The sequence below is a fragment of the Meleagris gallopavo genome, chromosome 16 (assembly GCF_905368555.1).
Source record: "Meleagris gallopavo chromosome 16, MGAL_WU_HG_1.1, whole genome shotgun sequence".
In the NCBI taxonomy this organism is placed as follows: domain Eukaryota; kingdom Metazoa; phylum Chordata; class Aves; order Galliformes; family Phasianidae; genus Meleagris; species Meleagris gallopavo.
The window spans coordinates 4602261-4626975 of record NC_139419.1 but is presented as its reverse complement, the minus strand read 5'-3'; the positions used below and the strand labels follow the sequence as shown (position 1 = coordinate 4626975).

General features: G+C 46.6%; 2 protein-coding genes across 6 annotated transcripts in view; one reads left to right on the top strand and one right to left on the bottom strand.

The window, feature by feature from the left end:
• Nucleotides 1–616: 616 nt before the first annotated feature.
• Nucleotides 617–5446, top strand: TNFRSF13B (TNF receptor superfamily member 13B). 3 transcript variants are annotated; one of them, XM_003210606.5, is made up of 5 exons: nt 617–761; nt 1745–1937; nt 2884–3000; nt 3564–3812; nt 4415–5446. In XM_003210606.5, exons 2-5 carry the CDS (start codon nt 1799–1801, stop codon nt 4687–4689), a joined length of 780 nt encoding a protein of 259 aa, XP_003210654.1. In that variant the 5' UTR covers nt 617–761; nt 1745–1798; the 3' UTR covers nt 4690–5446. The 3 variants fall into 3 exon arrangements, with proteins under 3 accessions (XP_003210654.1, XP_085094040.1, XP_085094041.1); XM_085237914.1 differs by having other exon boundaries at nt 4373–5446; XM_085237915.1 differs by lacking the exon at nt 617–761 and having other exon boundaries at nt 1641–1937; nt 4373–5446.
• A 3735-nt stretch (nt 5447–9181) lies between these two features.
• The window catches only part of USP22 (ubiquitin specific peptidase 22), an 87307-nt gene continuing 71773 nt past the window's right edge, over nt 9182–24715 (bottom strand). For all 3 annotated transcript variants that reach the window (XM_085237910.1, XM_085237909.1, XM_085237911.1), the window contains 7 exons: nt 20087–20192; nt 18360–18518; nt 17443–17569; nt 14615–14706; nt 13080–13142; nt 11171–11320; nt 9182–9800 (listed from right to left, as the gene is read on the bottom strand). In XM_085237910.1, coding sequence (XP_085094036.1) covers nt 9758–9800; nt 11171–11320; nt 13080–13142; nt 14615–14706; nt 17443–17569; nt 18360–18518; nt 20087–20192 — 740 coding nt within the window. In that variant the 3' untranslated portion in view covers nt 9182–9757. The remainder of the gene's footprint in view (nt 9801–11170; nt 11321–13079; nt 13143–14614; nt 14707–17442; nt 17570–18359; nt 18519–20086; nt 20193–24715) is intronic.

Here is a 24715-nt window from a genome sequence, read left to right as displayed (position 1 = left end):
TTGCTGTTTCTAAAGAGACCCCATGGAGTGTGGGGGTACCCCTGAGTGGGAAATCACTCCTCCCCACCTGCACTGTGCATTGTGCCATCCTTCTGGCTGCACAGCCCCGTGCTCACATTGCTGCTCCTTTCCTCTGCAAAGCTTGGGGAAGCAATAACACAGTGCCAGCTGGCCCACCCCAGAGTGTCCGTTTTGCTCAGCAGAACAACTGTGGAATCACAGAACATCCCGAGTTGGAAGGGAATAATAGAGTCCAACTCCTGCTCCACACAGCACCACCCAAACCTAAACCTGACGTCTGAGAGCAGGGCCCTGATGCCCCCTGAGCTCCAGCAATGTGGGGCTGAGCCCACCGCCCTGGGAGCTGTTCCATGCCTATCGTCCTCTGGCACAGTTCTGCACCGTTCCCTCAGGTGAAAGAGCTCCCATGGAGATAAGTGATGCCAGGGCTGCAGATCTGCATTCCCCACGCAGGACCTCTCCCTGCTGCGAGGACCAGGACCAGGACATCCCCATTTTGTGTCTGGTGACAGTGCCTGCCCCCCATCCCTGAGCCCCCAGCAGCTCAAGGAGCCAATGCACTGCGCTGTGCGCGTGGCCAATTTGCATCGAAGGGATAAGGGGAAGCCCCAGGAAACACATGGCCCAGGCATTAATCAAATCTACCTCTAATTATAAACCTGCAGAGTAGTGCGCAGGGCTGGAGCTGGCAGCACGATGGCAGCAGCCAGGAGACAATAGGCACCACAGGAGAGCTGAGTGTGAGTTACCCTCGGGTGGGGCTGCTGGCCTGGGGGCTGCATTTGTAGGGGCTGGAAGGGAGAGGGGAGCACCGTGGGGCAGTGGGGATGCTTGGTGCTGTGGGGCTGGAATGGTCGCATGATGCTTTGGATGGAGGTTGGGTGCTGGGCCCTGGGTGGGTGCAGGGGGATGCATGGCCTGGCTTTGCAGGACGGCGCTCAGCTCGTCTCCATCCATGGGAGACATCTCTTGGGGGACAAAAAGTCCTGAATGTGCATTGGAGGAGAGTGCAGGCCTGAGCCACGCTGCACTGCAGACATTGCCATCAGCCAGCTCATAGCAATGTGGATGGAACAACTGGGACTACAGGGGCTGTATCTTACTGCAGAGACACAGACCCCTCCTGGAGCACAGGGGTATTTCTATACTGAAATCAAACTGTGTCTCCATGAAGGCAGCAGCCCCGGCTGAGGTACTGCGCAGATTTCAGCGCTGCATTTCAGAGCCTCAAACATTTCAGCTCCCCATATCCAGAGCAGCCGACCCACAGGAAACAGCTGTGGCTCCACAGTGGGATGTGGGTGCCCACATCAGCAAATGGCTGCTAAGAATGAAACCCTTACAGAGACAGGATCCTTTAAATTTTCATCCGTCCCGAGCTTTTCTGCTGCTCCACCAATGTCTCCACCAGCATCTCATCCCTTTGCTCTCCCCAACCCCGAGCACAGCCATAGAGAGGGGAACAGCAGAAGCACTCCCATTTTCGGGGCCCCCATGTGCTGCTGAGAGCTGCTCCCGAGGGACGCCGTTCTTTCTGCTGCTTAGGAAAATGCGACACATCAGAAGTGGGTTTCGGTATGATGCTGAGACACCAAAGTCAGATGTCAGAAATTACGTGCAGGGCGGCAGGAGCAGCCCCGGGGCCACAGAGGAATTCAGAACGTTCTAGACTTACAGTTCAGCAGTTGGTACTGATGGTCACTACGGCTGTCCCCCTGCACAGGTCTCAGCGCAGAGCGCACCGACCCCGCACACATTTCCCTCACCTCTCACAGCCATGGATGGGACGTGCCTGGGAAAAACCGCCATGAACAACTGCACCAACCAGCAGTACTGGGACAGCCTCCTGTGCACCTGCATCCCCTGCAGCCTCATGTGCGGGCGCTCGGCTGTACGGAGGTGCACGGCGCTGTGCGGTGAGTGGGGCGTTGAATTGCAACCCCAAAGTGCTGGGGAGCACAGCAGTGGGCTCTGGCAGCAGCTCGGTGCAGTACGACAGAGAGTTGTCCGTGTCATCGTGTGCTGGAGAGTTGGGCAGAGTGGAACCCCGGGAGGTTCAACGAGGGCAAGTGCTGAGCCCTGTAACCCGGGGAGGGATAACCGCACACGTCAGTACAGGTTGGGGCTGAGCTGCTGGGAAGGGCTCTGCAGAGAAGAGCTGATTGTCTCTGGGGCCAGCAGGGTGACCAATGGTTAACCAACAACCAGCTGTGTGCCAGAAAGGTGCCCTGGTGGCCCAGAAGACCAGTGGTTCCCTGCAGTGCACTGCATTGAGGCCAGCAGGTGAGGGAGGTGCTCCTCCCCTCTGCTTTGCCCTGGAGAGGCCGTATCTGCAGCCCAAGGCTGGGATCTCAGCCCCAGGCAGACAGGGAATGGCTGGAGAGAGCCCAGCAGAGGGCTGCAGAGGTGGTGGGGGCCTGGAGCACCTCCTGATGGGAAAGGCTGAGAGCCCTAGGCTGTGAAGGCTGAGAGGGATCTGATCAGTGCTGACCAATATCTAAAGGGCAGCAGTCAAGGGGATAGGGCCCTTCCAATCCCAATTCTGTGATGTCCCTGCTCTGCTCCATCCTGGGGTCTGATGGAGCCTTTCTGGAGCTGCATTAACACCAATAACCCACAGCTGTCACCTAATGAAGGGACACATCAGGTGGGGACTCATCAGGTGCAGCTTACGTGTGTAATGAGAAACTCAAGCAGGAGGTGTGCAAAGCTGCACTGTGAGCTCTGCATGGCAGGGGAGGGGAGCAGAGGCACACTGCCCCCAAACCCTGCATACAAACCCACGTGCGTGGCCCCATCCCTCCCCAGTGGGCCATGGATGTGCTCACAGTGAGCTCTGCTCCTCTCCTTCCCTTCCTGCAGAGTCTGCAGTCTGTAACAGGAGAGCTGGCTTCTACTATGACGAGCTGGTGAAAAAATGCATCAACTGCAGCACGTTGTGTGGACAGCACCCCAAGCAGTGCGATGCAGCATGTGGAGGTAAGCTGGGGGATGAGGGGTGGAAGAGGTGTGAGTTTACGGGATGGAAGCTCAGGAAGAGGCAGCAAGCACAGCTCCTTTGTCCTGATAGAGGGTGTGGCTGCAGTCCATGCAGCTGTTGCATTTCCCACCTGGGTGAGCTGCAAGTCCTGCACTGGGGTTGAGAAGATCTCCTTTGCCAGCCCCGAGAAATGCAAGCTGCAGGGCCGCTTCCAGCTTCTCCCCAAGCAGAGTTCATGAACGCTGTTAGCATCCTCTCCCTGTCAGAAAGCTGATAGCGTGAGCAACACAGCAGAAAGGTTTCACAGAATCTGAGAATGCTTTGGATTGGAAGAAAGCTTAAAGATCAGAGAATCATAGGATGACTTGGGTTGGAAAGGTGGTCCCTAAAGATCAGAGAACGGTTGGGTTGGAAGGGACCACGCGGCCCCACCCCTGCTATGGGCTGGCTGCCCCCCCCAGCTCCGGCCGCTCAGGGCCCCTCCGTGGCATCGGGCACCTCCAGGGATGGGGCACCCACTGCTCTGTGCCTCTCTGCCCTCTGCTCTCTGTCTGCCCCGCAGGATCTCTGCTCGCCAGCCGCTCCCCGCCAGCTGCCCTGATCTCAGCATCACCTCCCGCAGCTGCACTGGAACAGAAGCTGTGTGTGGAACAGGAGCCGTGGCTGGTGGTGTACCTTCTGCTGGGGCTCTGCCTCTGTGCCCTCGTCTGCTCCCTGGTGCTGGGCTGGACACACCTGCGGAGAAAGGGGGAGGTGGGCTCCTGCCAGGCCAGCACCGGGACCTGCCACTGCCGGGAGGACCCCGCCAAAGGTGAGTGCTGGGGGCACTGGGAGGGGACGGGCAGCCGGGGGTGGCTGTCACCTGAAAGCAGAGCCACTATGTGCACAGGGCTGGGAGGGAACAAACCCAGCAATGGGCCACACAGCCTGGGAAGGAGCAGGACTCTGAGGATGCTGTGTTCTTCAGCCTTTGCTTTTAAGGGCAGCTGAGAGGTGAAAAGGGATTTACCGTCTGCTTTTGAATACCCTGTGCTCAACCTTGGTTGTCAGAGCTCAGGTAACAGAGCAGAGCACTTCACCAGCCCATGCAGCGCTGTGTGGCCCTCGAGCCAGCAGCCCCTGTGTCTTGTACAGCACTGCACCACTGCATTTGCACACGGTGCAAAAGGAGCACTTAAGAAAAGACAACTGACATGTAACACTATAAATGTGACAGCTGCTTTAGCCTACACCTGCAGCCTTCCTGCCCTAGGCACTTCCCCATTTACCCCTCTGCTCTTGGGGCAGCTGGACACACACAGCCGATGCATTTCAAGCACAGCAGCAGTGCATGTAGTTACACTCTGCAATTCCAGCACTGCCTCCTTGCAGGCTGTGGTGCAGCTCTGCAGTGTTTCATGGCTCTATCTGCAGATCACCTGGTGGAAGCAGGCAGCGTTGGTGAAGGATCCACGGGCAGCAAAGTCTCAGAGCCAGTGGAAACCTGTGGCTTCTGCTTCCCCGGCCACGGCTCCGCTGTGCAGGAGACCAAAGCGTGCCACAGCCCCTCCTGCCATGCAGGGGAACGAGCTGCTGCCTCTCACGCTGGGATATGCAGCATGGGCAGTGCCGGGGCGATCCCCAGCCCCAACGATGGCCGCTTCAAAATCATATGTTCCCCTTCACAAGAGAAGACGCCCATGGTGTGACTGCGGGGAGCGCTCCTGAACGGGGCTGGAAAGGAGGGCTGCTCCCCGTGCTGCTGGACCACAGCTGCTTCACCCTCTGCCTCCAGCACCCACTTCCACCAGGATGGGCGGACAAAGCACAGCCTCTGCACAAGGGCTGCAGGCCGCGGACTGTTCTCTTCCACTCACCCGAATTCCCGGTTAGCAGTGACTCCATCCTCCTGCCCGACCTCTGTGAGCACCTCTGTGCATCCCGTGGTTGGGGCTGACATCCCACAGGGCTGCTCATCCCAGCTCCTCCATCAGCACCACTTTGCCTCCGCCAAAGGAATCGCTGCACGGCCGTTGCTTCTGCCGCACTCTCATCTTCCACCTTTAACTGAGCTTTCTTCACATACAAGAGGAGAGGAGCTGTGCTGGGCACCGGCGTCACTGCTGGAATAGGGTTCTGATGTGAAAAGCCATCCCAGGCTGAGAAGTTTCTGAAGTGCTCCAAGTTTTAGTCTGCTGCTGGTGGGGCTGCCTGACAGAGCTGGAAACGGTGATGCTTGAAAGCTGCTATGGAAAACTGTGGGTTCAGTGCGTGTAACTTTAAGTTCTCACTAAAGGAGGGTGTGGGGCTTTTGCTTGGTGAGGAATGACTCTCAAGAGGAGATTCAAGGCCTTGAGTTTCTCAGACCAGAGCTTGAGACTTGAAAGAATACATGGGAGTGTCATCAGATGCATGAATTGATGATGGGAAAATAAACAGCTGGAGAAACCATGAGCAGATACAGTCCTTCCCTGCCCTGCTATGCATTTCTTTCACATCGTCTCACCACTAAGGCAGGCAGGCAGCACCAGGGTGAGCACAGCACAGCTGCTGCTGCGATGCACCCACAGAGCACACGAGCACCAGGGCCACGAGGAACCCATCATAAGTGGAATGAGCAATAGGAGGCTGAAGGTGCACTGACAGCCTCTCTTTGCCTCGTGGCTGGTAAGCAGGGCAAAGCTTGAGTCCATCTCCAGGAACCAACGCGGCCCTTCTCGGTCTCCTCCTTTTTGAGGGCGGGATGAGATCTGTGCGGTGCTGCATTTACAGCCTGGTCCTCCCACCCTGATAGACGTGCTACTTCCACAGCCCCAAACCCACCTCAGCCTCCCACCAACCCCTGTAGCCTCTGCTCTCGCTCAGCCTCAGCTCTGCCTCTACTCTTATCCATTCTCAATTCTTCCTTGGCTCCTCCCCCCCCCAATCCTTCAGCCTTTTCTGTTCAAACTAAAGCCTTCCTCAGCCCCCAGCTCCCTTCTAACCTTGCACAGCACCTCTGCCTGTGTTAGCACTCAGCCTCAGCTCTTGCTCTGCCTCCATCAGCCCCTCACATCCTTTTCACTGACCCAAAGCTCCTCTGTCCCCACTCGTGGTGAGCTCCTCACTCCCCATATTGAGCACTGCTCAGACTCTGAGCCACTTCAGCTTCTCCTCTTTGACCCTCAGCTGGTGCTCAGCCCCAGCCTCCTCTCCCAACTCTCCTCCAGCCCCAGCTCGATGGATGAGGGCAGCAGCCCCCGAGCCATCTGTGCCCCAGGAAGCGGGGAACGCACACACCCACAGCCAGCTCCTTCCTTCCAGCCCTGATAAGCAGGAGGGGAACATTCCTCACCATCAGACGTGGCCTCCCCACCTGGAAATATAAATACAGTTATCAGCAAAAGTAACAGGGAGCAACTTGGTCAAATCCGCAGTAAGAATATATGCAGGCTCCTAGATAGAGCAGTTAGATGCTGAGAACTGGGAGAAATCAATGGATTGCCACCACATTGGCAGCATTCCTCTATCAACAGGGCGCTTAAGTGGGGCCGGCAGTCAAACCCTGGCACCAAGTGGGAATTACAGGCACTGACTCTGAGCCAGAGCATCCCATGCGGGTTGAAGCAGCTCCTCACAATGCTGCTTTTGCTCCAGTTTTTATTAGTTACTACCAGCATGGAAAGCTGCCCTCTAGCAACGAGAAAACATCCCACTGACAGCCTTGTTCCAGCTGGCTTTGTGCCGCACGGAGCCATTGCTGCGTGCGAGCAGGAGATACGCGTCAGCGTTAGCAGCAATCTTAGCTTTCACTCATCTCTTCTGCTGCTTCTCTGTAACAGAGTGAGCTTTCTGTGCTGATACAAACCTCACCTCAGCACAAAGCATTCAGCCCCAATGCCACAGCAGGGCCGACGGCTGCAGCAGTGGGCAGCAGTCGGGGGCAATGCGGGATCAGCCCAGCAGCACCGTGCTGCGTGGCCAGCGTGCTCCTAAAGGTGGTGTTCAGAGCTCTGCAGAGGAGCCTCCCCGTTCTGTAGTGAAAAAGCCCTGTGGCTGCTCCTCAGTGTTTGAGGCAAAGGCTGTGTTTGGGAGAGCCATGAGGAGGGGTTGTGCTGCTTGTACAGCAGCGGCTGTTCTTCCATTTTTATCGAGGAGGAAAATGCTCTCTGCTTCCCCAACGACCCGTGCTGATTTACTGCTGGAAGCAGAAGGGTACAACCCAAAGAGGGACTTGGGGAGAGAGAACAGCATTTAATACAGAGGAGTTGTGCTCCCGAAACCAAAACAGAGCCCTGAAACCTCCTTCACTCCCCATCTCCCACTGAAAGCCACCTGCGACAGTGCAGAGCTCCCAACAGCTGAGAGAGGTTGGGGGGGTGGGGGTGGGGAAATCAGGCCGGTTTAGATAGCGGGCCTTTTTCCCACACAGTCTGTTTCTAAAGGGTGGACGGAGAGCCCCGTGAGCCCCGGCACGACAGAGAAAGCAGCACGGGCACAGCCGCGCGGTGGCACTGCTCCTCCGGCAGCGGGAGCAGGCGGGGATGCGGCTGCAGCCACGGGAATAATGAAGGGCTGCTCCTCGGCTCCCTCTGCAAGCTTGCTGCATTATTAAAAGGCGGCAGAAAACGTCGCCGAGCATCTGCACGGTGCCGTGCCCAGCTCAGGGAGGGAGGGAGGCCCCCCCGTGCTGCGGGTTGCACCATTCATCTGCATTTCTCCAGCCATTTTTCATCGGTGACAAGAGCACCCGGGTTACATCTTATTACAACCCGACGTTATTTCGAGCGTGCCGACGGGAGATGGGTTACGAAAGCAGCACACGCCATCGCTGCCGTAGCGATCAGTGCTCGCACACGGGCTGCTCGCTGTGCTGCTGTTCAGGGAGCTCCAAGGAGCGGCTGCTTCTCCCTGCCCTCCTGCAAGCTGTCGCAGCGACCTCGCGCTGTACCGAAGCACCTCGTGCTCCCCGGTCTGCGCACAGCTCAGGTGCAGTCCCACCATCCTTTTGTGTAGCTGCTCTCTGGTCAGATGCTCACTGCAAAAAACAGAGTGGGCTTCACTGATTCTCCTCCGATGCCCGCTGCTCTGCTGCCCGCCCTGCAGCCCTCACGCAGTCGGACACCCACAGCCATTTCTGGAGCACCAGATCTAAGAGATGAAACGCATCCACGTTTGTAACTGCTGCACTTAAGCCCAGCATTGGCCGCTTGGATACACGCACAGGGCTCAGGCCTGTTTCGGGGGGCCTTACACCAACGGACCAATGCCGAACCCTCAGTACAGCTCTCTCTCTCCAGGCTCCGTAAGGAAGAAAGAGCAGTGCTATTTTTGCTCTTTTTAGCTCTGCGTTCTGAATGGTTTCTCTCATGGGCTGCAATTCAATCCGCAGCCCGGCCTCCTGGGAGCAAGGCAGAGCACAGCAGCAGTCACTGCTGCTATCCAGACGGGCCAACGAGCTGCTTTAAACGGGAGAGAAAAGGAACGAAACTGCATTTGTGACAAAGCAAAAGCAAGCTGGTGCACCAGCTGCTATGAGCTAAGGGCACAGACAGGGAGGCTGCAAAGAGAAGAGCACGCGAGGAGTTAATAGGTGTGGGAGGGTACAAGGAACCAATACCAGCCTAGCACATACCAGGAAAACGTGTTGTTTACTTAAAAACCCAGTGCACTGCAGAAGTGCTCAATAGCAGCAGATCTATCGCTCACTGCTGCCCCCAGCAGCAACCATTTCCAACAGATGGTACATTTGTCAATACCGAGCCTCTTTCAAGTATCACACAGATATACGCCTTTGGAAAGCAACAGGGAAAAAAAACAAAAACAAAACCAAAAACGCATCAACCAAAACCAGCAATAACAAAACAAGTGATTTTGAGAAATTCAAGCATCCACAACGTTTTAAAAAAAAGAACCCAGACCACTCTTACAGTATAAACACACCAATTCAGTCATTTTTACTGATGGTTGCATTTATGAATTTCATTCTTGTGGAAAAAAAAAAAAAAGGGAATAAAAGGAAAAAAATTAAGAAAATAGCTATTTATAGAAAACAAAACAAAGGGCTCAAACAGAAATGAATCTGTGCTGATGCTTTGGATGAGCAGTCCGATGGCATTGAACATTACCTGTGCAAGCAGGCATGCTTGGAAACCTGTCTGTACTGCAGCTTCAGTTCCACAATTCAGGATTTCTTTTGTTGGTGGAAAAAAAAGAGCCTAATAGTTTCATACTGTATTTATTTAATAACTAAAATTCACAAATAAAAAGATACTTGCAAAGTCCTTTAGTTGTGTCATTCCCTCCTCCTCCACTCTACTGCTTTCAGATCCATATGCATAAAAAATGGGCTTGGATTTTTTTTTTTTAATTTTAACTGTTATATGATTGGTCGTTGGAGCTGAAGCACCAATGGAGAAGATGCTTTATGGAGATGAGAGTACACCCCCTCGCCTTCCCACACACGTTTTGGAGGAACATAGGAGATGTACCAGTGCCCGGACTCCTCTGCTCCCATTTCCCCCACCCAGAGCATTCCTGTCATTGTGTATTTCCTCTGATAAGTGACTGACTGCAGCCTCCTTTTTCCCCCTTTCTGTCCTTGCGGGACCGCATACACGTTGGACATTGTTCATTTCTCACTCCGCCAGGCTTGGAGCCAGTGTCAAGTAGGTCCTGTTACAGCTCAGTGCTAGTTGTTTTTTAATGGGTCTTTTTATTTCAGGTAGGTTTGTGTGTCGATTCAGAAGGCTTGCTTATTTTCTTCCTTGTTTATATCTGACAAGCTGCTGGATAAGGCTATTCATACTCCAGGAACTGTTTGTGATAGAACAGCAAATATCTGCAAGAAAGCAGAGGTACAGTTTCAGCTTTGTGCAGCACATCGTAGCAGATCAGTATTTCCATGGATGCAGCTGTAAAAAATGAGAGCTATTAATGTTGTTGTTCTTTTCAAATTGGAGCAATTCCAGGGATACGGCAGCTCCCCTCAGGAGAAGGCAGCTGAGACAATTCCACCAGTGACTCAGGAAAGGAAGTCAAACCCTCGTGCTGTTTGAACCTGAACTTGAGAACCTGGAAGCTCTGGAAGATGGGAGTGTTGATGCTCATCCATCTACCACATCATGGCACAACACGTAACTGCGGTGCTTTAAGATGCAACTGTTCCTTTAGACTCCCATAACCATAGCATCAGACATTACAATATCACAAACCGTCTGCCATTTATCTGACAAAGAAAGAACCAGGCATGTGGGTGAAAACTCACGTGTCCCAACCAAACATGACTCATGTATGTCTCAATCTGTACTCAAATCTGGTGCTGTAGCAGGACAGAATTCTTCCCATCCTTAATTAGTGTACGTGTACTGCTACATAACAGAACACAGCCCTCAGGCAGGTATGCTAACAGGTAGCACACTGATCTCTGTGCTCTCTTTGCACACCAGACGCTGACGGGCTCACTGCACAACTCGCCTGAAATGCTTCAAAGCAATTTGTGGACTTTCCAATTAGTGCTGCTCTGTGTCCAGTCCTACGCAGCTCCCTTTGCACAGCGCAGGTCTACTCGGTGCCAGCCCTCATCTGAACAGGGGAAACGGATCAGAGACCAAACCAGCTCACAATGAGCCAGATGTGCAGTGGTTGTGTTGTAGATCCTCTTCTCACTGCCTGCGGCAGCTCCCTCCAGAGATGCAGCCCATCTCAGGGACAAAGCTAGCCCCTCGTTATTCAATAAAGACAAACTTATTTCTTCTGCTGACCTCAGAGTGTAAGTTAACATTACAGGATTTGACTAAAGCAAAATTCAGATATCACAGGAGACTTTTTTTTTTTTTTTTTTAACTTCCCAGTTGAAGTTCAGAAAAGGAAAACAGGAAAATCTGTCTAAAAAATTGCAAGCTGAACATCTGTGTCTGCAGGAATTAACATAAATGTCATGAATAATTAAAACAAAGCCCAAACAGGCTTATCTCTCCTGTAGCAAGCCCATGGTTGAAAATGCCAAAATGAAGACTTTACTTTTTAAGTTAACCTTATTCTTGAAATATATCCCAATCCCCAGTGATTCCCTCAGACCATCAAATCACAGAATATCCTGAGTTGGAAGGGAAGGGACTCACAAGGATCAAGGCCAATTCCTTTGGGCTCTCTGATAGTTTTATGTCCTTCTTACACTGTGGCACCACAAACTGCACACAGTTCACTTACCCTTCACTGTCTAGTACATCCTTAATGCTAGCCTTGGTGATAATGGCATCATCACACTTGAACCACTGGTCCTTGTGCTGCCGGATGAAGCTGGTATAGTGCCCACTCTCCAAGGTTCCCTGGTGATTAACTACTGCAAACAAGGAATACCTGGAACAGAAAAGAGTCAGTCAATACAAGGATCAAAGGGACAAAAATAACTGACATTTTAAAGAGGGAAAAGTTTACATTCATAAATACATACAGTAGTAAAGATCAGATCCATCAATAAAACACCAGCTCTTAATGTTAACTGGGAAGAGGCTATCTCTGCCCAGGGAAAGGGAACGTTTTTCTTCCTGCTCCTACTGCAGCATTCCCTTCTGATGACAGCCATCAGCTTCACCAATACAAGCTACTGAAATTTTTCTTCTAAAATACATGAAAGTTGATGCATCCCCACAGAGGACCACTATTTAGTCACCTACTTTCTTCTACTGAACTACTTAAGTGAGCCAAAAAAAACACTCGAGGGGTACGAGAGGAGGTAGTCTTCAGTTTTGCCAACCTTCAGATATTTCCAGTGATAAATTGCTACACTGATTAATTATTATCCTTACTTTGGAAAAGTCTGCACCTATTTTGAAATATCAGATATTATATTATATTCAGCCTCTACTTCCACCTTCTAGATACTCCTGTGCATTTGTTTGCTGGCCTGAAAACCAGCAGACGTACGTCTCAAAGAAAGGTACTGGCACACTGATCAGGCTGCCTTTAACTTCTTTGCTCTAAGATTTTGCTCCCTTGTGGCTCTTTCTGGAACGTTCTCCAATCTTTACCTTTTTCTTACAATGCTATCCCTCCAACCTACAAACAAACACAGCGCCCAACGGTAAAATAAGCTCGCTAATCTCCTTGATGCTGTCCTACTTATCTTCAAAATCTACAGAGCTCTTTTGGCAGCAGTGCTGCAGCACGGCTCCTACTCCAGCTGAGTGCCCACAGAGCCACAGATGTCTCCATGTCATCCTCTTCTGAGATGAGTCCTTCATCTCCCCTGCATGGAGGATTCTAGGACTGCAACAGCACTTCCCAGCTACGCAGCACGCTCAGCAACTCAGACACCTCTGCTGTTACCTAATCACCTTCTCATCTTCTTCATTAACAAGTTCCTCAACCTACGTCATGTGCAGTCCTCAATAGTGATCAATTCCGTTTTCTTTCATGTATCTGATGAGTCAATTCCTTTAGGGCCACTTGGAGCACACGTGATTGGTACCTGCTTCTGTGACAACTGTGATGGACCCAGATAACTGTTGGTTTTTGTTAAAATCTACTGCATGATTCCAGATTCTTAATGAAACTTTCAGTGCTAAATGAAATCTGAGGAATTCATTGAGGAATTTAAATACACAACGTTAGCAACCGAACCTGCAACCTTATTTTAAGAAAGTTAGTCTTAGAGTCTCCTTTTCCATATAGCTAAGTCTATTGGTTTCAATTACTCTCCTCAAATTCTTTAGCAAGTCCTGTATCAGGCACTTTGTTACTGTGAGTAGAATCCAGCCTGATTACTGAAGTCATCAGAGCTTACTTTCAGCCCTCTGAGAGCCCTTTTTGTTAGTGCAACAGAAACAGGAACATCTAAAGGCAGCACACAGCCCTTCGGGTATTGGAACCGTAACTGCTAATTTTGTCCACAGATCAATTACTGGGGTTACCATCTCCAGATCAGTAAATTAGCTGCCACAAACCCACGAAAGGGAATGCAGTCATGGCAAACCAAGCTTTATTTTGCAACACTTCAGACTTACTGTGCTGTCAAACGCGGTAACGCACTCTGTGCTGCAGACATGCAGCAGGCTGTATCTCCTCCTAGAAGCCAACTACACCCTTCACAGTAGGAGTCATGGAATGAACCACTTACTTATTATCATTGTTTAGACTATCCGTCGGCTGCTGGTACTGCCCGTTCATTCTGCTCTCTTTACTGCAAACACACACACAAAAATTCAGTCACTTAAAGCAGTGGCTTCCCAAACCCAGGAAATAGGTTTTACACGACACAGCCTGTTTGCTCAATCCAGGTCCTAATTCGAAAGCACAGTGCTGCTTAGCAGCAGAGAAGGGCTGCTGATTAGGATGCTAAAGATGCTTTATTTGTTCTTGCAGCAGCATTACATAGGAAGCACCATTTCTCCTGCCAGTCCAGGCTTTGGTGCTGCAAATACAGATCTGTTTACGTCAAACATCCTATCCAAAAAGCTTTAAAAAAGGTTAAGAAACAATTTGTATTTTAGACCTGCTATAATATCTAATTACATCAATCCCTTATCCTCTGATGGGTCAATCATCCTGGTTCTGACTTGTAAATTCATTTTGTGTTTTGACAGCAGCAATAGGATTATGCTGTTGATTTCATAAGCGATGAAATTCAGATTACTGAGCTATGCCTCCTGATTATCCCCTCTATATTCCACTATGCTTGATAACTTTCATCAGCAGAGCCTGTTCTATCCATAGAGAATTCACCATAGAGGAACAGAAAAGTCTCCCAGTCTCCAGAATGTACTGGAACAAACCATATATTCTTAATATAACAGTATTTAACAGAGCTTCAGGGCTCTCCTTTCTCTCCTAGAAGAAGGATCTATTTTTCTTCAGGGAAAAAGCCTGAAATTACTATGAACATTTCAGTATCAAATAGATATTGTATTCAGAGATGTCATGTTTTGGGGCTTTCTGCATTGCTTCAGATACAAATTAAATCTAAATGCAGTCTTGTATATTTGAAGGGAATACCTGACAAATATAGTTAGTTGAGCTGATTAAATTTCTTCCTTATGGAAGGAAAAACTTTATAGTTTTGTTCAATGTAAACATTATGTCCACTTGGGAGGTGGGAGAAGCTTTCCTGTTTGTTTAAATACACATCAGAAACACCTGTTTCAACCTGAACCATGTGCTTTTCTTGAAGCCTTCCTAAAAAAATATTTGAAGGTACAAACCAACCAACCAAACCAGGCTTGCATGTGCACGTAACAGAGAGGAAAGATTTTTATAGACTCAGAGATGTCCAGCTGGGCACTGGGTTACATCTAGACTGCACAGCACCAAGTGGGACATGAGATGACAGCTAGGTGGGCTCTCAGGTCATGGGGACCAGAGAACAGAACTTAAAAGTCTGAAGCAACAATGAATCTGAATCTACAAGTTTAATATGCAAGTGAAAACATAATGTGTTAATTAAAAAAAAAATAAATTGAAATATTAAGCCCTTTCTGACACACAAAATAGTTTATCTAAAATTAGCTTAGGAAAGATATACATTTCAAGAAGCAGCTTACAGTGGAAGTACCATCATACAGACTGCTCTACAAGCTCGATTCAAGGATGTTCATGATGCACGGAACTGGTAAGGCTCCAGGCAGGTCTTTGGGGGATTTAGAACTTGGCACATACCTGGAAGCCATGAATGGTGTCATGTCCAGCTCCAGTGGAAATGAGACATACGTAGTGATCTTCCGCCTCAGTTTGGCTGAGTGTTCAAACCGCTGGGGACAAAGTGGAAGAATTTTTTTTTCATTCGAAATGGACAAAGCCTCTCTATTATAAATGTCCTTAGCTTAGGTACAGTTACACCAAAGCGTATCACAGCCAGCAGCTAGGGACACCCCCAGACTTTTTTCTACCAACTGGCTGGACAGGGATCCCCCAGGTAAATGCTAAAACATGTTCTACTAGAAAAACAAGTCACTATTTGTGGAAGGAAAATAAAACAGTATTTATTTGATTGTTTATCTTAGCGTGTATCCACACAAATTCATTTCCAACTGATGTTCAAAAATACACTGAAAAGAAGCAAACGCAGCCTTTAAGCAGAGCAGTGTTCAGTTCTACTATGCACTACTCAAATGCACTGCAGCTGCTGCCTACATCAGCATACAAAACTGGTGACAGTAAAAGCTTGCTATCAGATTCACACATTCAATTCACCCATCCAATCATCTCAAATAACACGAGTCAAGCCTGCAGGAATATCAATTCAAATTAAGGCAAAAATGGGATATGGTCATAAAAGAGCCCTGTCCCTCAGCCAAAAGCAGCCTGCAGTACCCACCGCCCTTTCTTCATCTTGTCGATTGAACATTAAATAGAAGTGGGAACAAATAACAGAAAGACATGAATGAGTTTCTATTTAAGGGCAGCTTCCCTATCCATTTCTCAGAAATTCTGCTCTATTTACACTCCTAGTTAATTATTTTCCAATTGTGGTGCCATAACAATCCCCTAGCAACAGATCTAGACGTGAAAAGGGAAGACTTCCAGAATTCTTATCTTTTGTGCTTCTCTTTTGCTTCAAAACATGAAATGAAATTTGCATTTCGGATGCAAACACAATCACTCGGAAAGAATAATTTATTTTCAAAAATAATCTTCAGTCATTCTGCATAAGACTGAAGGAGGTTCAGCATATTGATACTACCTTGTCCAATGGGCAGAATCACCCACACATCTTGCCCATCACTCTGCATTAAAGAAAAAAAAAGAAAAAAAAAGGAAAAAAAAAATAGAAAAAAAGGAAGAAAAACCCCAAACCCCAAAACTCTTTCTCAAAAGCAAACAAACAAACAAAAAAAAACAAAATCAAAAGCCAAGTAGCCAGCTAAAAACTCTTAAAAACCTCAAGCCAGCAATGCAGGAACTGCCTTCAGGAAGAGCAGAAAAACAAAGGAACAGTGTGACTATTCCACTCACGGTACTGATTTGGCTTTTCACATTGTGAATTGCCTTGGTTAATATGGAAGATGTAACTGAGGGAACACTGGTATTTATGAGGATGACCACCTGAAGGCATGATTGTCCCAAACAGTCTTAAAAGACCAGAAGTGGGAATTCTTCCCACCTGTGCTACCCTTTCTCTACTGGAAAGGATAATCAAGCTCTTCTCCTGAATGCAGACCTTCCTGTGGCATCCCATGTTTTCATTAACAAGCTTCTGTATGAATGAGCCGAAATTTGAAAATAAATTTTAAATTGCTGCTAGCTGGATATGGAGTTGTTATGACATTCAGCAGTTCCAAGCTACAATCATTTCTTGAATACAATTTATGAGTTGCCCAGTGCTACAATGACACCACAGTTACACAGAATATTAGATTTTCCAGTATGAATGTACAGAACTAGCTTAGAGATTGCTGGAAAATGAACCTAAAAAAACATCGCTTGCTGCAGCAAAACCCTACATCTACTTTGCCATGACAAGTATGAGATAAAGGCCTATTTCCAAAACTGCTGAAGCTCCTCACGTTTCACCAGGGTTCAAAGCCTAGAGATCATCTAAAAGTTTATTAGCCACAAGAAGGATATGGAAAAAGGCTGGAAAGTGAAGCAGTAGAAGCCTTCACTGGTACACAGCACAAAGGCTACTGTTCAAAATATTTCCAGTTGCCACAGCCAGAGGTAAAATACTGCTTTCCTTTATGTAGCTCACTTGATACTACTATCAGCAGATAGACAGTTGCTAGAGCTGAGGACAGTGACCATCAGTTGCTCCCTAGCAATGATGGGACTCTTCATTCTGTCCCAGGAGATGCTCAAGACTTGAGGTCTGGATCTGAAAAGCTCATGCAGATCAAAGATGCAGTTACGTGGCTGCTCCCATAGAGGCCCACAGCAGTGCTTTTCAAGGACCCTTTGCCTGCTGATGCAGAATGACAGTCATCCTCTGTGATAGATGCTTACTTTGCACCACAGTCATGCTCTTTTTATTTAAGACATAAATCACATAGGACTTAACAAGCTGAGGGCACCAACTATGACATATCTCCCATCTGACATAATTTGGATTGGAAATACTGAAGAGTAATCTTCAGTGAATTAGTTGGGAAGATAAAAGAATCCTTCCTCACTGCAACCTCTGCATGCTTTCCCCTCAGCACAGAGCTTTCTCTGAGGCATCCTTCGAGTAGAAGCATAAAAATGTTACTGCACAGAATGAATAAGCATTAGTGGAGACTGGTTTTTAGGCTGGTTCAGGTATCATACTAGCCCTTCCACTTCAGTTCTAGATTCTTGTTAGGTTCCCAGAGATGTACTGCACAGCCACATTACAGGTAATATAATGGCATCTTAATAGAACATCTAGCTGAGCGTGCAACTTGTTCTTCATATTAATTGATATAATAAAAGAAGAGCCAGTGAAGGATAAATTCCTGGACTCGTCTTCTATCTCACCCTCTGAAAGAGGAATAAATATCCTGAGCAATGTCTGCCCCCTGTGAACTTACTTTGAGATGAAAACAGGCCACAATGGGTAATTTCTTCATAGTGAGTTGTTTGGTAGATTCCTGGTAGCTATGGCAACCACTACATTTGATTTTGGCACTGCTTCCTAGATGTTCTGGCCTTGTAAACCTGAAAAATACATTAAAAAGCAAAAGGATGCACAATATGATCAGAGTTTTTCACACATGCTGAAATCACTTTTCACTGTTACTCACATCTTCCAGCACCTCAACAGAAGCCTTTCATGGCTTTTAAGTGACATTTTGGGGAAAGAATTAAAAAAAAAAAAAAACAACACACCATTCACATTCCACATTACTGGAGGTATTCACGTTAAGTGCTACAATTCAGATACCCCAACTGGATATTTATCCTTGCTCTACTTGGGCAGATTGCACTGAAGTGCATCAGCAACTAAGAAAGGAGCTAAATGTTCATTCACCTCCTTCAACATGACAGTTAATTTTCAGATGGACAGCAAAGATCTTCTGCTTTCAAAACCAAAAAACGATATGGAAATTCTGAAGCAAAAAGACTTCTGTGCTCAGCTGCAAACTGTTCTGCAGGACACTCTGTGCCTGTAGCCCTCCAGGAGTAGGGTCAAAGCTCAGATGACATGGAGACACACACTACTGTTTTCAACCATGTAAAGCCACACTGCCTGCAGCAGGCAGTATAAAATTATCTTTTTGCACCACGTGGCAACTGGATTTGACTGCTCATTGTTAGGCCCTCTGTTGCTCTTCTATTCCTTTTCCACTTTGCCTTGTGCATAACCTGAAATACATATAACATGTTGTTTGGGGATTATGCCACAACAAAGCATCACTTACTCCCATTGTTCACCGCCACCTGTGGAGAAGAGAATGGAGCCGAATTCTTTTTACCCCACTACAATTCTATTTGTCTCAATTCATACCTTCGCAAGCAGTCTGTGAGAGTGGTGGTGCCTGATACATGGCTTTCCCCATTTACGACACTGCCATCACTCCCTGGACTCAGAGGCCAGAACGGGGTGGAAGAACCTGGCAAATCCAAACTGATGTCCCAAAATGGGTCTATCGTTGTGGAAACGCCACTGTGAAAAAGAAAAGAGTTTAATACATACTTGAAGGAAATAAAATGAATGGCTTCCCTCACTTGAGAGTGCACTCCAACCAGGTATTTGCTCTTAAGAACTATGGGATCTACATCACCCCTAGAGGGCACTCAAAGATGACAAAAAAATATATATACACATACATATAAATAGTTGCTCCAGAGCGTTTTCCCACAATTCACTACTTTTCTGTGTTCTAGGAAATGTATTTCAATGCAAAATATGTTTATCTGTGACCCAGTTGGGTTACTTAGACATAGTTCATATTACCAGCTAACATCAACAGCACCAGTTACACACAGCTCTACTAGTTCAGAAGGCTGGTGCTCTGCTCAAGACATGGAAGGTGGTGCTGAAAGGCACTTAAAAAGAGGGCCAAATATTTTTGCCATACAGTACTGCACTGAATTAAGCCGTGCAGTTTCAAATGACAATCTCTTGTAGAATTTGGAATTTGAGAGGCCAAAGAGTAACCACATCAAGAAGTGTACATTCTCAAACAAATTTCTGTAGAAGACAGCTGAAGACAAGCCAACAGCTAGACTATGGAGAAAGCTGCTCAAAATTGGATTCTGCACTGACCCAAGCCCCTAGCTTGGAAGCATTTTCTGATTGCATTCATTATGCTTTGTTGTTGTTGTTGAGTTCTCTTTTCTTGTAAATGTAGACTCTTTGTCTAGGAGATCTCACCAAACCTACAATACTCCGCCATTTTTTTTTTTCCTTCTGTCTTCATTTGTGCAAAACTTGTGAATTTTCAAAAGAAAACAACTTTTTTTAGAATTTCTTCCAAGTTAATATAGAGTCATAACACATCAAGTGTTTTACTACAAGGATTCTGCAGCTCTACCAGGCTAAGAACATAAGTTCATACTTTTTTCCTACAGCAAATCTCTCCTATTAAATTGAGAATAAAAACAGATTCAACCAAGCACAGCACAACTGTCCATTATGGGACACTGAATAATTATAAAGCATACAAGCCAAAAAAAAGTTTATAAAACAGGAATTCTGACTTCTGAACTGTGGTGATACCAAACATCTTGAAAGAGAAGTCGGCTTGCTTCAGTACACAGCAGAACAACAAATACAATTTTTCTCACTCTTGTAAGACATTCACTTGCTGCTGTCTGAGATCAACTAACATCAGCCTCTCTGAAATCTCTCCTGAAGATACCTGGGGCTTCTAACTGAAGGAAAATATGGTTGTACATCAGAATTTTCTTCTAATGCAGCCACAGTTGCACACTTCTGGAAGTAAAGAGATCTGGGAAGTCTTTCTCTCACAAACTTGGAAATCATCCACCTTTTAAAAGTAGTAAGAAATCTATATTCCTAAGTCTGTGAAGCCTTCTATAGTTGGTATGTCTTAATATATGATAGTTAACTGGCAACTTATTGCATTCAGCTGTTGTATTTCTACAGTTCTCATATTGCAGGAATTTTGTTGTTACTTTACTGATGCTCAAGAAAGAACTCAGCACACTGCTGCAGCAGAGAGCACGCAACTTCAAACTAGAGCACAGAATTGGAATAAAAACACTTACTGGCAGACTTGACAGGTAACATCAGACTGTAGTCCGCCTGTGAAGATTTGGTCTATGATGCAGTTACAGTGGTTGGGGTTGTTGGCCTTCTTCCCATTATCATCACCTGGAGGAATGTAAACACAGACTGAGAAGTCAAAAACCCTCCTAGGAAATAGTAGTTTGTCTTGGACTATGTCTCCAGTAGCTCTTTATAATGAAATTCATACTGCAAGTTCATATAGACAACATGGAACCCTGAAAACATTGTGCAAATAAAAATGAGACAGAAAGAGAACTACAAAAAATGTAAGAGAGAGTCAGGAGGTGACCAGATGCAGTTAACTCCTGTAGAGGTGAAACTATTACAGTGGTAAGCAAATTCCTGTTCATAGCACAGCCCTGTTTCCCTTTGCAGAGATGTGCTTTGTGCTACCTGGTGTGAAGATCAACTCCTAAGATGAAAGAACTGCCAAAACAGTTAATGAAAATGACTCTCTAAACTTCACTAAGAGGGCCACCGTGCAACATTTGCAGCTACCCAAATGGCCAGAGCTTTACCACAAAGCATTAATTTCTGCTTAGACAGGGTTTTGTTATTTTCCTAAATGAACACAGAGGAGAAACATCAGCAAATGCTGCTTTTTAATTCTAACACCCTCAACTCCTGAGGGCTGTGCAGGAGAGGAGTGCTGCTGAGACCATCAGCCTGCTGCCTGCACCCCGGGCTTCCAGCATTTACCTTCCATTCAAGTTTTCACCAATCAGAAAATGAGAGATGTTCTTATCAGAACTGGAAAGATTCTTCAAAGACAACCCTCTAACTTCCCAAGGGATACCACGGCCACACACCTATCTTCCAAACCCTGTGAGCTGTCACTGGTCTAAGGAGCACAGCAATTCATTTTTATGATCAGCACTGAGATAATGCCAATTCAGCTTTCTTAGATTAAACAGAGGATGAAGTAAATAAAGCAATAACTTCTTGGCACAGTTCTCAGCTTTGAAGCACATTCCTTCTACTCTCCATAGGTAAAATAGGAGTGACACTTTTCTCCTTTCATTTCTGAGACTTATGCTTACTTCCTTAGGTAGGTTAGATGCAGTCAGTTTTGCTCTGCAAACAGATGCACACAAATTATTTCACAGCAGCAACTAATTATTCTGTAAAGTACATTTTCATGTGCCTTCCAATATCCTGTAACAGAAACTGCTAAGACAACAGAGTTCTGAGAGTTCTGCCAGCTTCCCTGGGACCTTTAACTTACCACCACGTACTGCCATTTCAGAAATCAAGTATTATGCTGCTGACTCCTCAAATCACAGCTATTACTCAAAAGTAATTAATTTCTAGACAAGTGTGTCCACCTGAACAAACCAATGTAAGCTTTTCCTTGCTGGACTATTCTTGCAGCAGTCTTAAGAAGGGACAACCTTTCTTCCATATGATACTTCAGAAGTTTGTGGAAAGACATTACTAAGGTTCTGCCTGATGCTAAGTATGGAAGTAAAGACATGGGTGACACCTCCCAATGGCAGCTGGCCACCTGAGTCAATTAGATCCTAAATGCCTCAGCCAAGCTCCCACCCATCTGCTTTACAACTTTTGTTTGAGTTGCCAAGAATCCCATACTGTTTCCTTAAAATGGCTCTTGAGCAAAACGCTCTACAATTACATTTGAGATGTGCAAGCTTCCAGGTGGGGGCGACTGGACTCAGACACTTTTCGATCAGCACTTCTGCTGAATCTTACTGACCTCGGGATCCTCAGAAGGGCTGAATTATGCTGAAGTAGTGGACAGAGTGCACACACACATAGTACAAGACATTCCTCACTTTACAAAAAGATCACATGTAAGCTTCAATGACTACACATGGATTTAAAAGAATATATAACCCTACGTTTTCTATCTTTGCTTTTAATGCTCCATTAAAAAACAACAACAACTGTTACATTCCTGTAATCTCAGGAAATAGAAAATGAGATTGATTCCTTCCCTCTATAGCAAGAGGGCAGAAGCAGAGAATGAGCATCCAGAGAGTATCAGTGGGCCGCAGGTAACATCCCTGCTGGGCACCTGTAATAGGCAGCCATCGCCGCCTCCGGGAGAGCAAGAGCTCCCTTTTCAATTACACAAGGCAATTAGCATCGGTAACGAGAGGGTCTCAGAAGAATATCCTGCAAGCCTGTTCACAGCAAAACAGAAGGGCATTACCCACTCTACATTGTTTCCCATGACATTTGGTTGGGGGAGGGAGGGAAGTCAGATTACCACCTACTCGCACCAGTCAATATGGAACAGATGCTGAGAGGAGATTATTATGCAGCTGAGAACTGGAAGCTGTGAGGTCGTTGTGCTCAAGTTAAGGTTACCTGTAACATTTCTATCTTACAAAGTTGGTTTTAGCTTTCCAGGTTTGATTTTTAAAGCTGTTCATAATTCTTACTAAGAAATCAGCAGCATGCTGTAAAGGATCGGTGAGAAAAACTCAAAACTACATCAATACACATACTAATGTAGTTAAGAGAAGGAAAGAAAAATTAGTTTAAAAACTTGAATTTAAATTAAATGAAACTTTAAAAAACCAAACTGTTACCATGCCTGTGCAATAACCAAGCACATTAACTTGTGCTCAAACATATGCACATTTGATACATTACTGAAGTTAAATCATAATTAATAATGGTAAAACCTGATACACAGATTACTTTTTAACTTGGAGTGTGGTTTTGAAATATAAATTAGTTTCACCTCCAGTTTCCGTATTTTAAAGGAGAAAAAGGCATTAAAAACGAGTAACGTTTTACACGAGGACATTTATCAAAACAAGACAGAAGCGTTGACTTCTGCTTTGCTTTGGTCCCCACTGTTCTGAACACCTCCTTGCTTGTTCTCCATCATAAAGCTGCACACGTTAATTTCTACGGACTGCAGCAGATGACATGTTTCACAGACACATGCTTTACCAGTTCCTAAGAATATCCTGCACAACACACAGCGCAGGCTCCTGCTTTGCTCCCAGATCTCAGCACAGCATTCTCTTTCTGACATGATCCTCAGCACCAGGCTTCAGATTTGCTTTGTAGCAGAGCTTGTTAAAGATGAACGCAAACTGCTTCATGAGAAGCAGATAAATGAGGAACAACCAACTCGACACCATCACTTTCTGTGGTTGCTGTTAGGGATCTGGGCAGCACTGGGTGAATAAAGCTCAGGATCAAAATGCAGCATTACTTCCATTTTTTTTTTTACCTTGCTTTTCAAATCTTAGCATAGAAAGATACATATCTACTGCTCTTTGATGGTGCTGCTCTTGTTATTAAGAAAAAAAATGCAGCCAGTAATTTCTCTGGGCTGAATATGAACTTTTCAATTGAAGACTTGCTCCATATTAAAAATATATATATATATAATTCAACAATTCTGGCGTAAATTTCTCCAATTTTGAGCAAGTCCAAGACATGGTTAGTAAAATGGGACGAATGGAACTGCGCCATCACAGGAGTCTGTGGAATCACAAATGTGAGTTGCTCCCACAGCACTGATGGCCTGCTTGCCATACCAACTAACAGCTGAACTTCTGCTGCACGGAGCGGGCAGACAGAGCCCTACATGACACTCCTCTATAAATGAGGAAGCCTGGAACTCCTGGAGGATCCTGCACTAAGAGCAGGTTATCTGCTGTGTGTTATTCACCGAACTGCCTAAGAACACAAGAAGGAAACAACAGATCAATGCCCAATCATTTCAGCATCTTCTATATTCCAAACACATTCAGATACTGAAAATCAAAGCTGTGCACAACAGCTGAAGGATCAAAGTCAATGCATGCCAAAGTCCAGGTGAATGGTTGGGCTCCAATAGAAGGAAGGCGGCCATCACCTACACAGCAAAGCTTTTCATAGCATTACCCTGGCCAAGAGACAAATATGTGACTGCAGAGTGAGCTCTGAATCTCATTGTGAAGCTTTTGTGGGGAGCAGGACCACAAATGCCAACATGCAATGGCCCCGCAGAACTCTGAGCTCTATAAACCAGCCAGAGACTGAAGTGCACAAGGTGTAGGTACAGCCTGAGCAGCATCTCTCAGTAGCAATGCTGGAAGGAGAATTCAGATTGAAAAGACATTGCATTTTCACTTGGAGGAGGCTTTTAAGAACTGACTGTGTGCACAGTTAGGTTAATGGTAGAGAAAGGAGGAATTAACAGCTTAGCCATTTTTTCCTCACTAAAATGTTACTTTTCAATTAACTCAGCCACTCAGCCTTTTCCAGCTGTTGAAATGAAAAAATATGTTGTATAAGCACTACAAACTCAATTCCTTTTCCTTCAGAAATACCCAGTGTCACTGCACAGCACAGAGCAGCCCTGTTAGCCATCAGAATGTGCCCAGCACAGATGCTGCAGCTCAGCACAACTGTGTCAGCACAGGAGAGCCATCACCCCTGGATGTGGTTTATGTGGGCGATCACGCAGGAACCCTGAGCTTCACAATTTCACTACAATTAACTAAAACCAAGTATTTAAAAAAAAAAAAAAAAAATAAGAAAGAAGATTCCTATCTGTTTTAAGGGGTGCACATACATTGCATATACATTAGACAGACAGAACAGAGTTTGCTGTCTTGCAGTCACATTCTTCTTGAAAT

Excerpts from the sequence above, each read along its gene's own strand:
- TNFRSF13B (XM_085237914.1), top strand. The coding sequence starts at position 1,799 with ATGGATGGGACGTGCCTGGGAAAAACCGCCATGAACAACTGCACCAAC. Across the intron at positions 3,001-3,563 it reads GTGCGATGCAGCATGTGGAG|GATCTCTGCTCGCCAGCCGC; the intron begins GTAAGCTGGGGG and ends TCTGCCCCGCAG. Across the intron at positions 3,813-4,372 it reads CCGGGAGGACCCCGCCAAAG|GCTGTGGTGCAGCTCTGCAG; the intron begins GTGAGTGCTGGG and ends GCCTCCTTGCAG.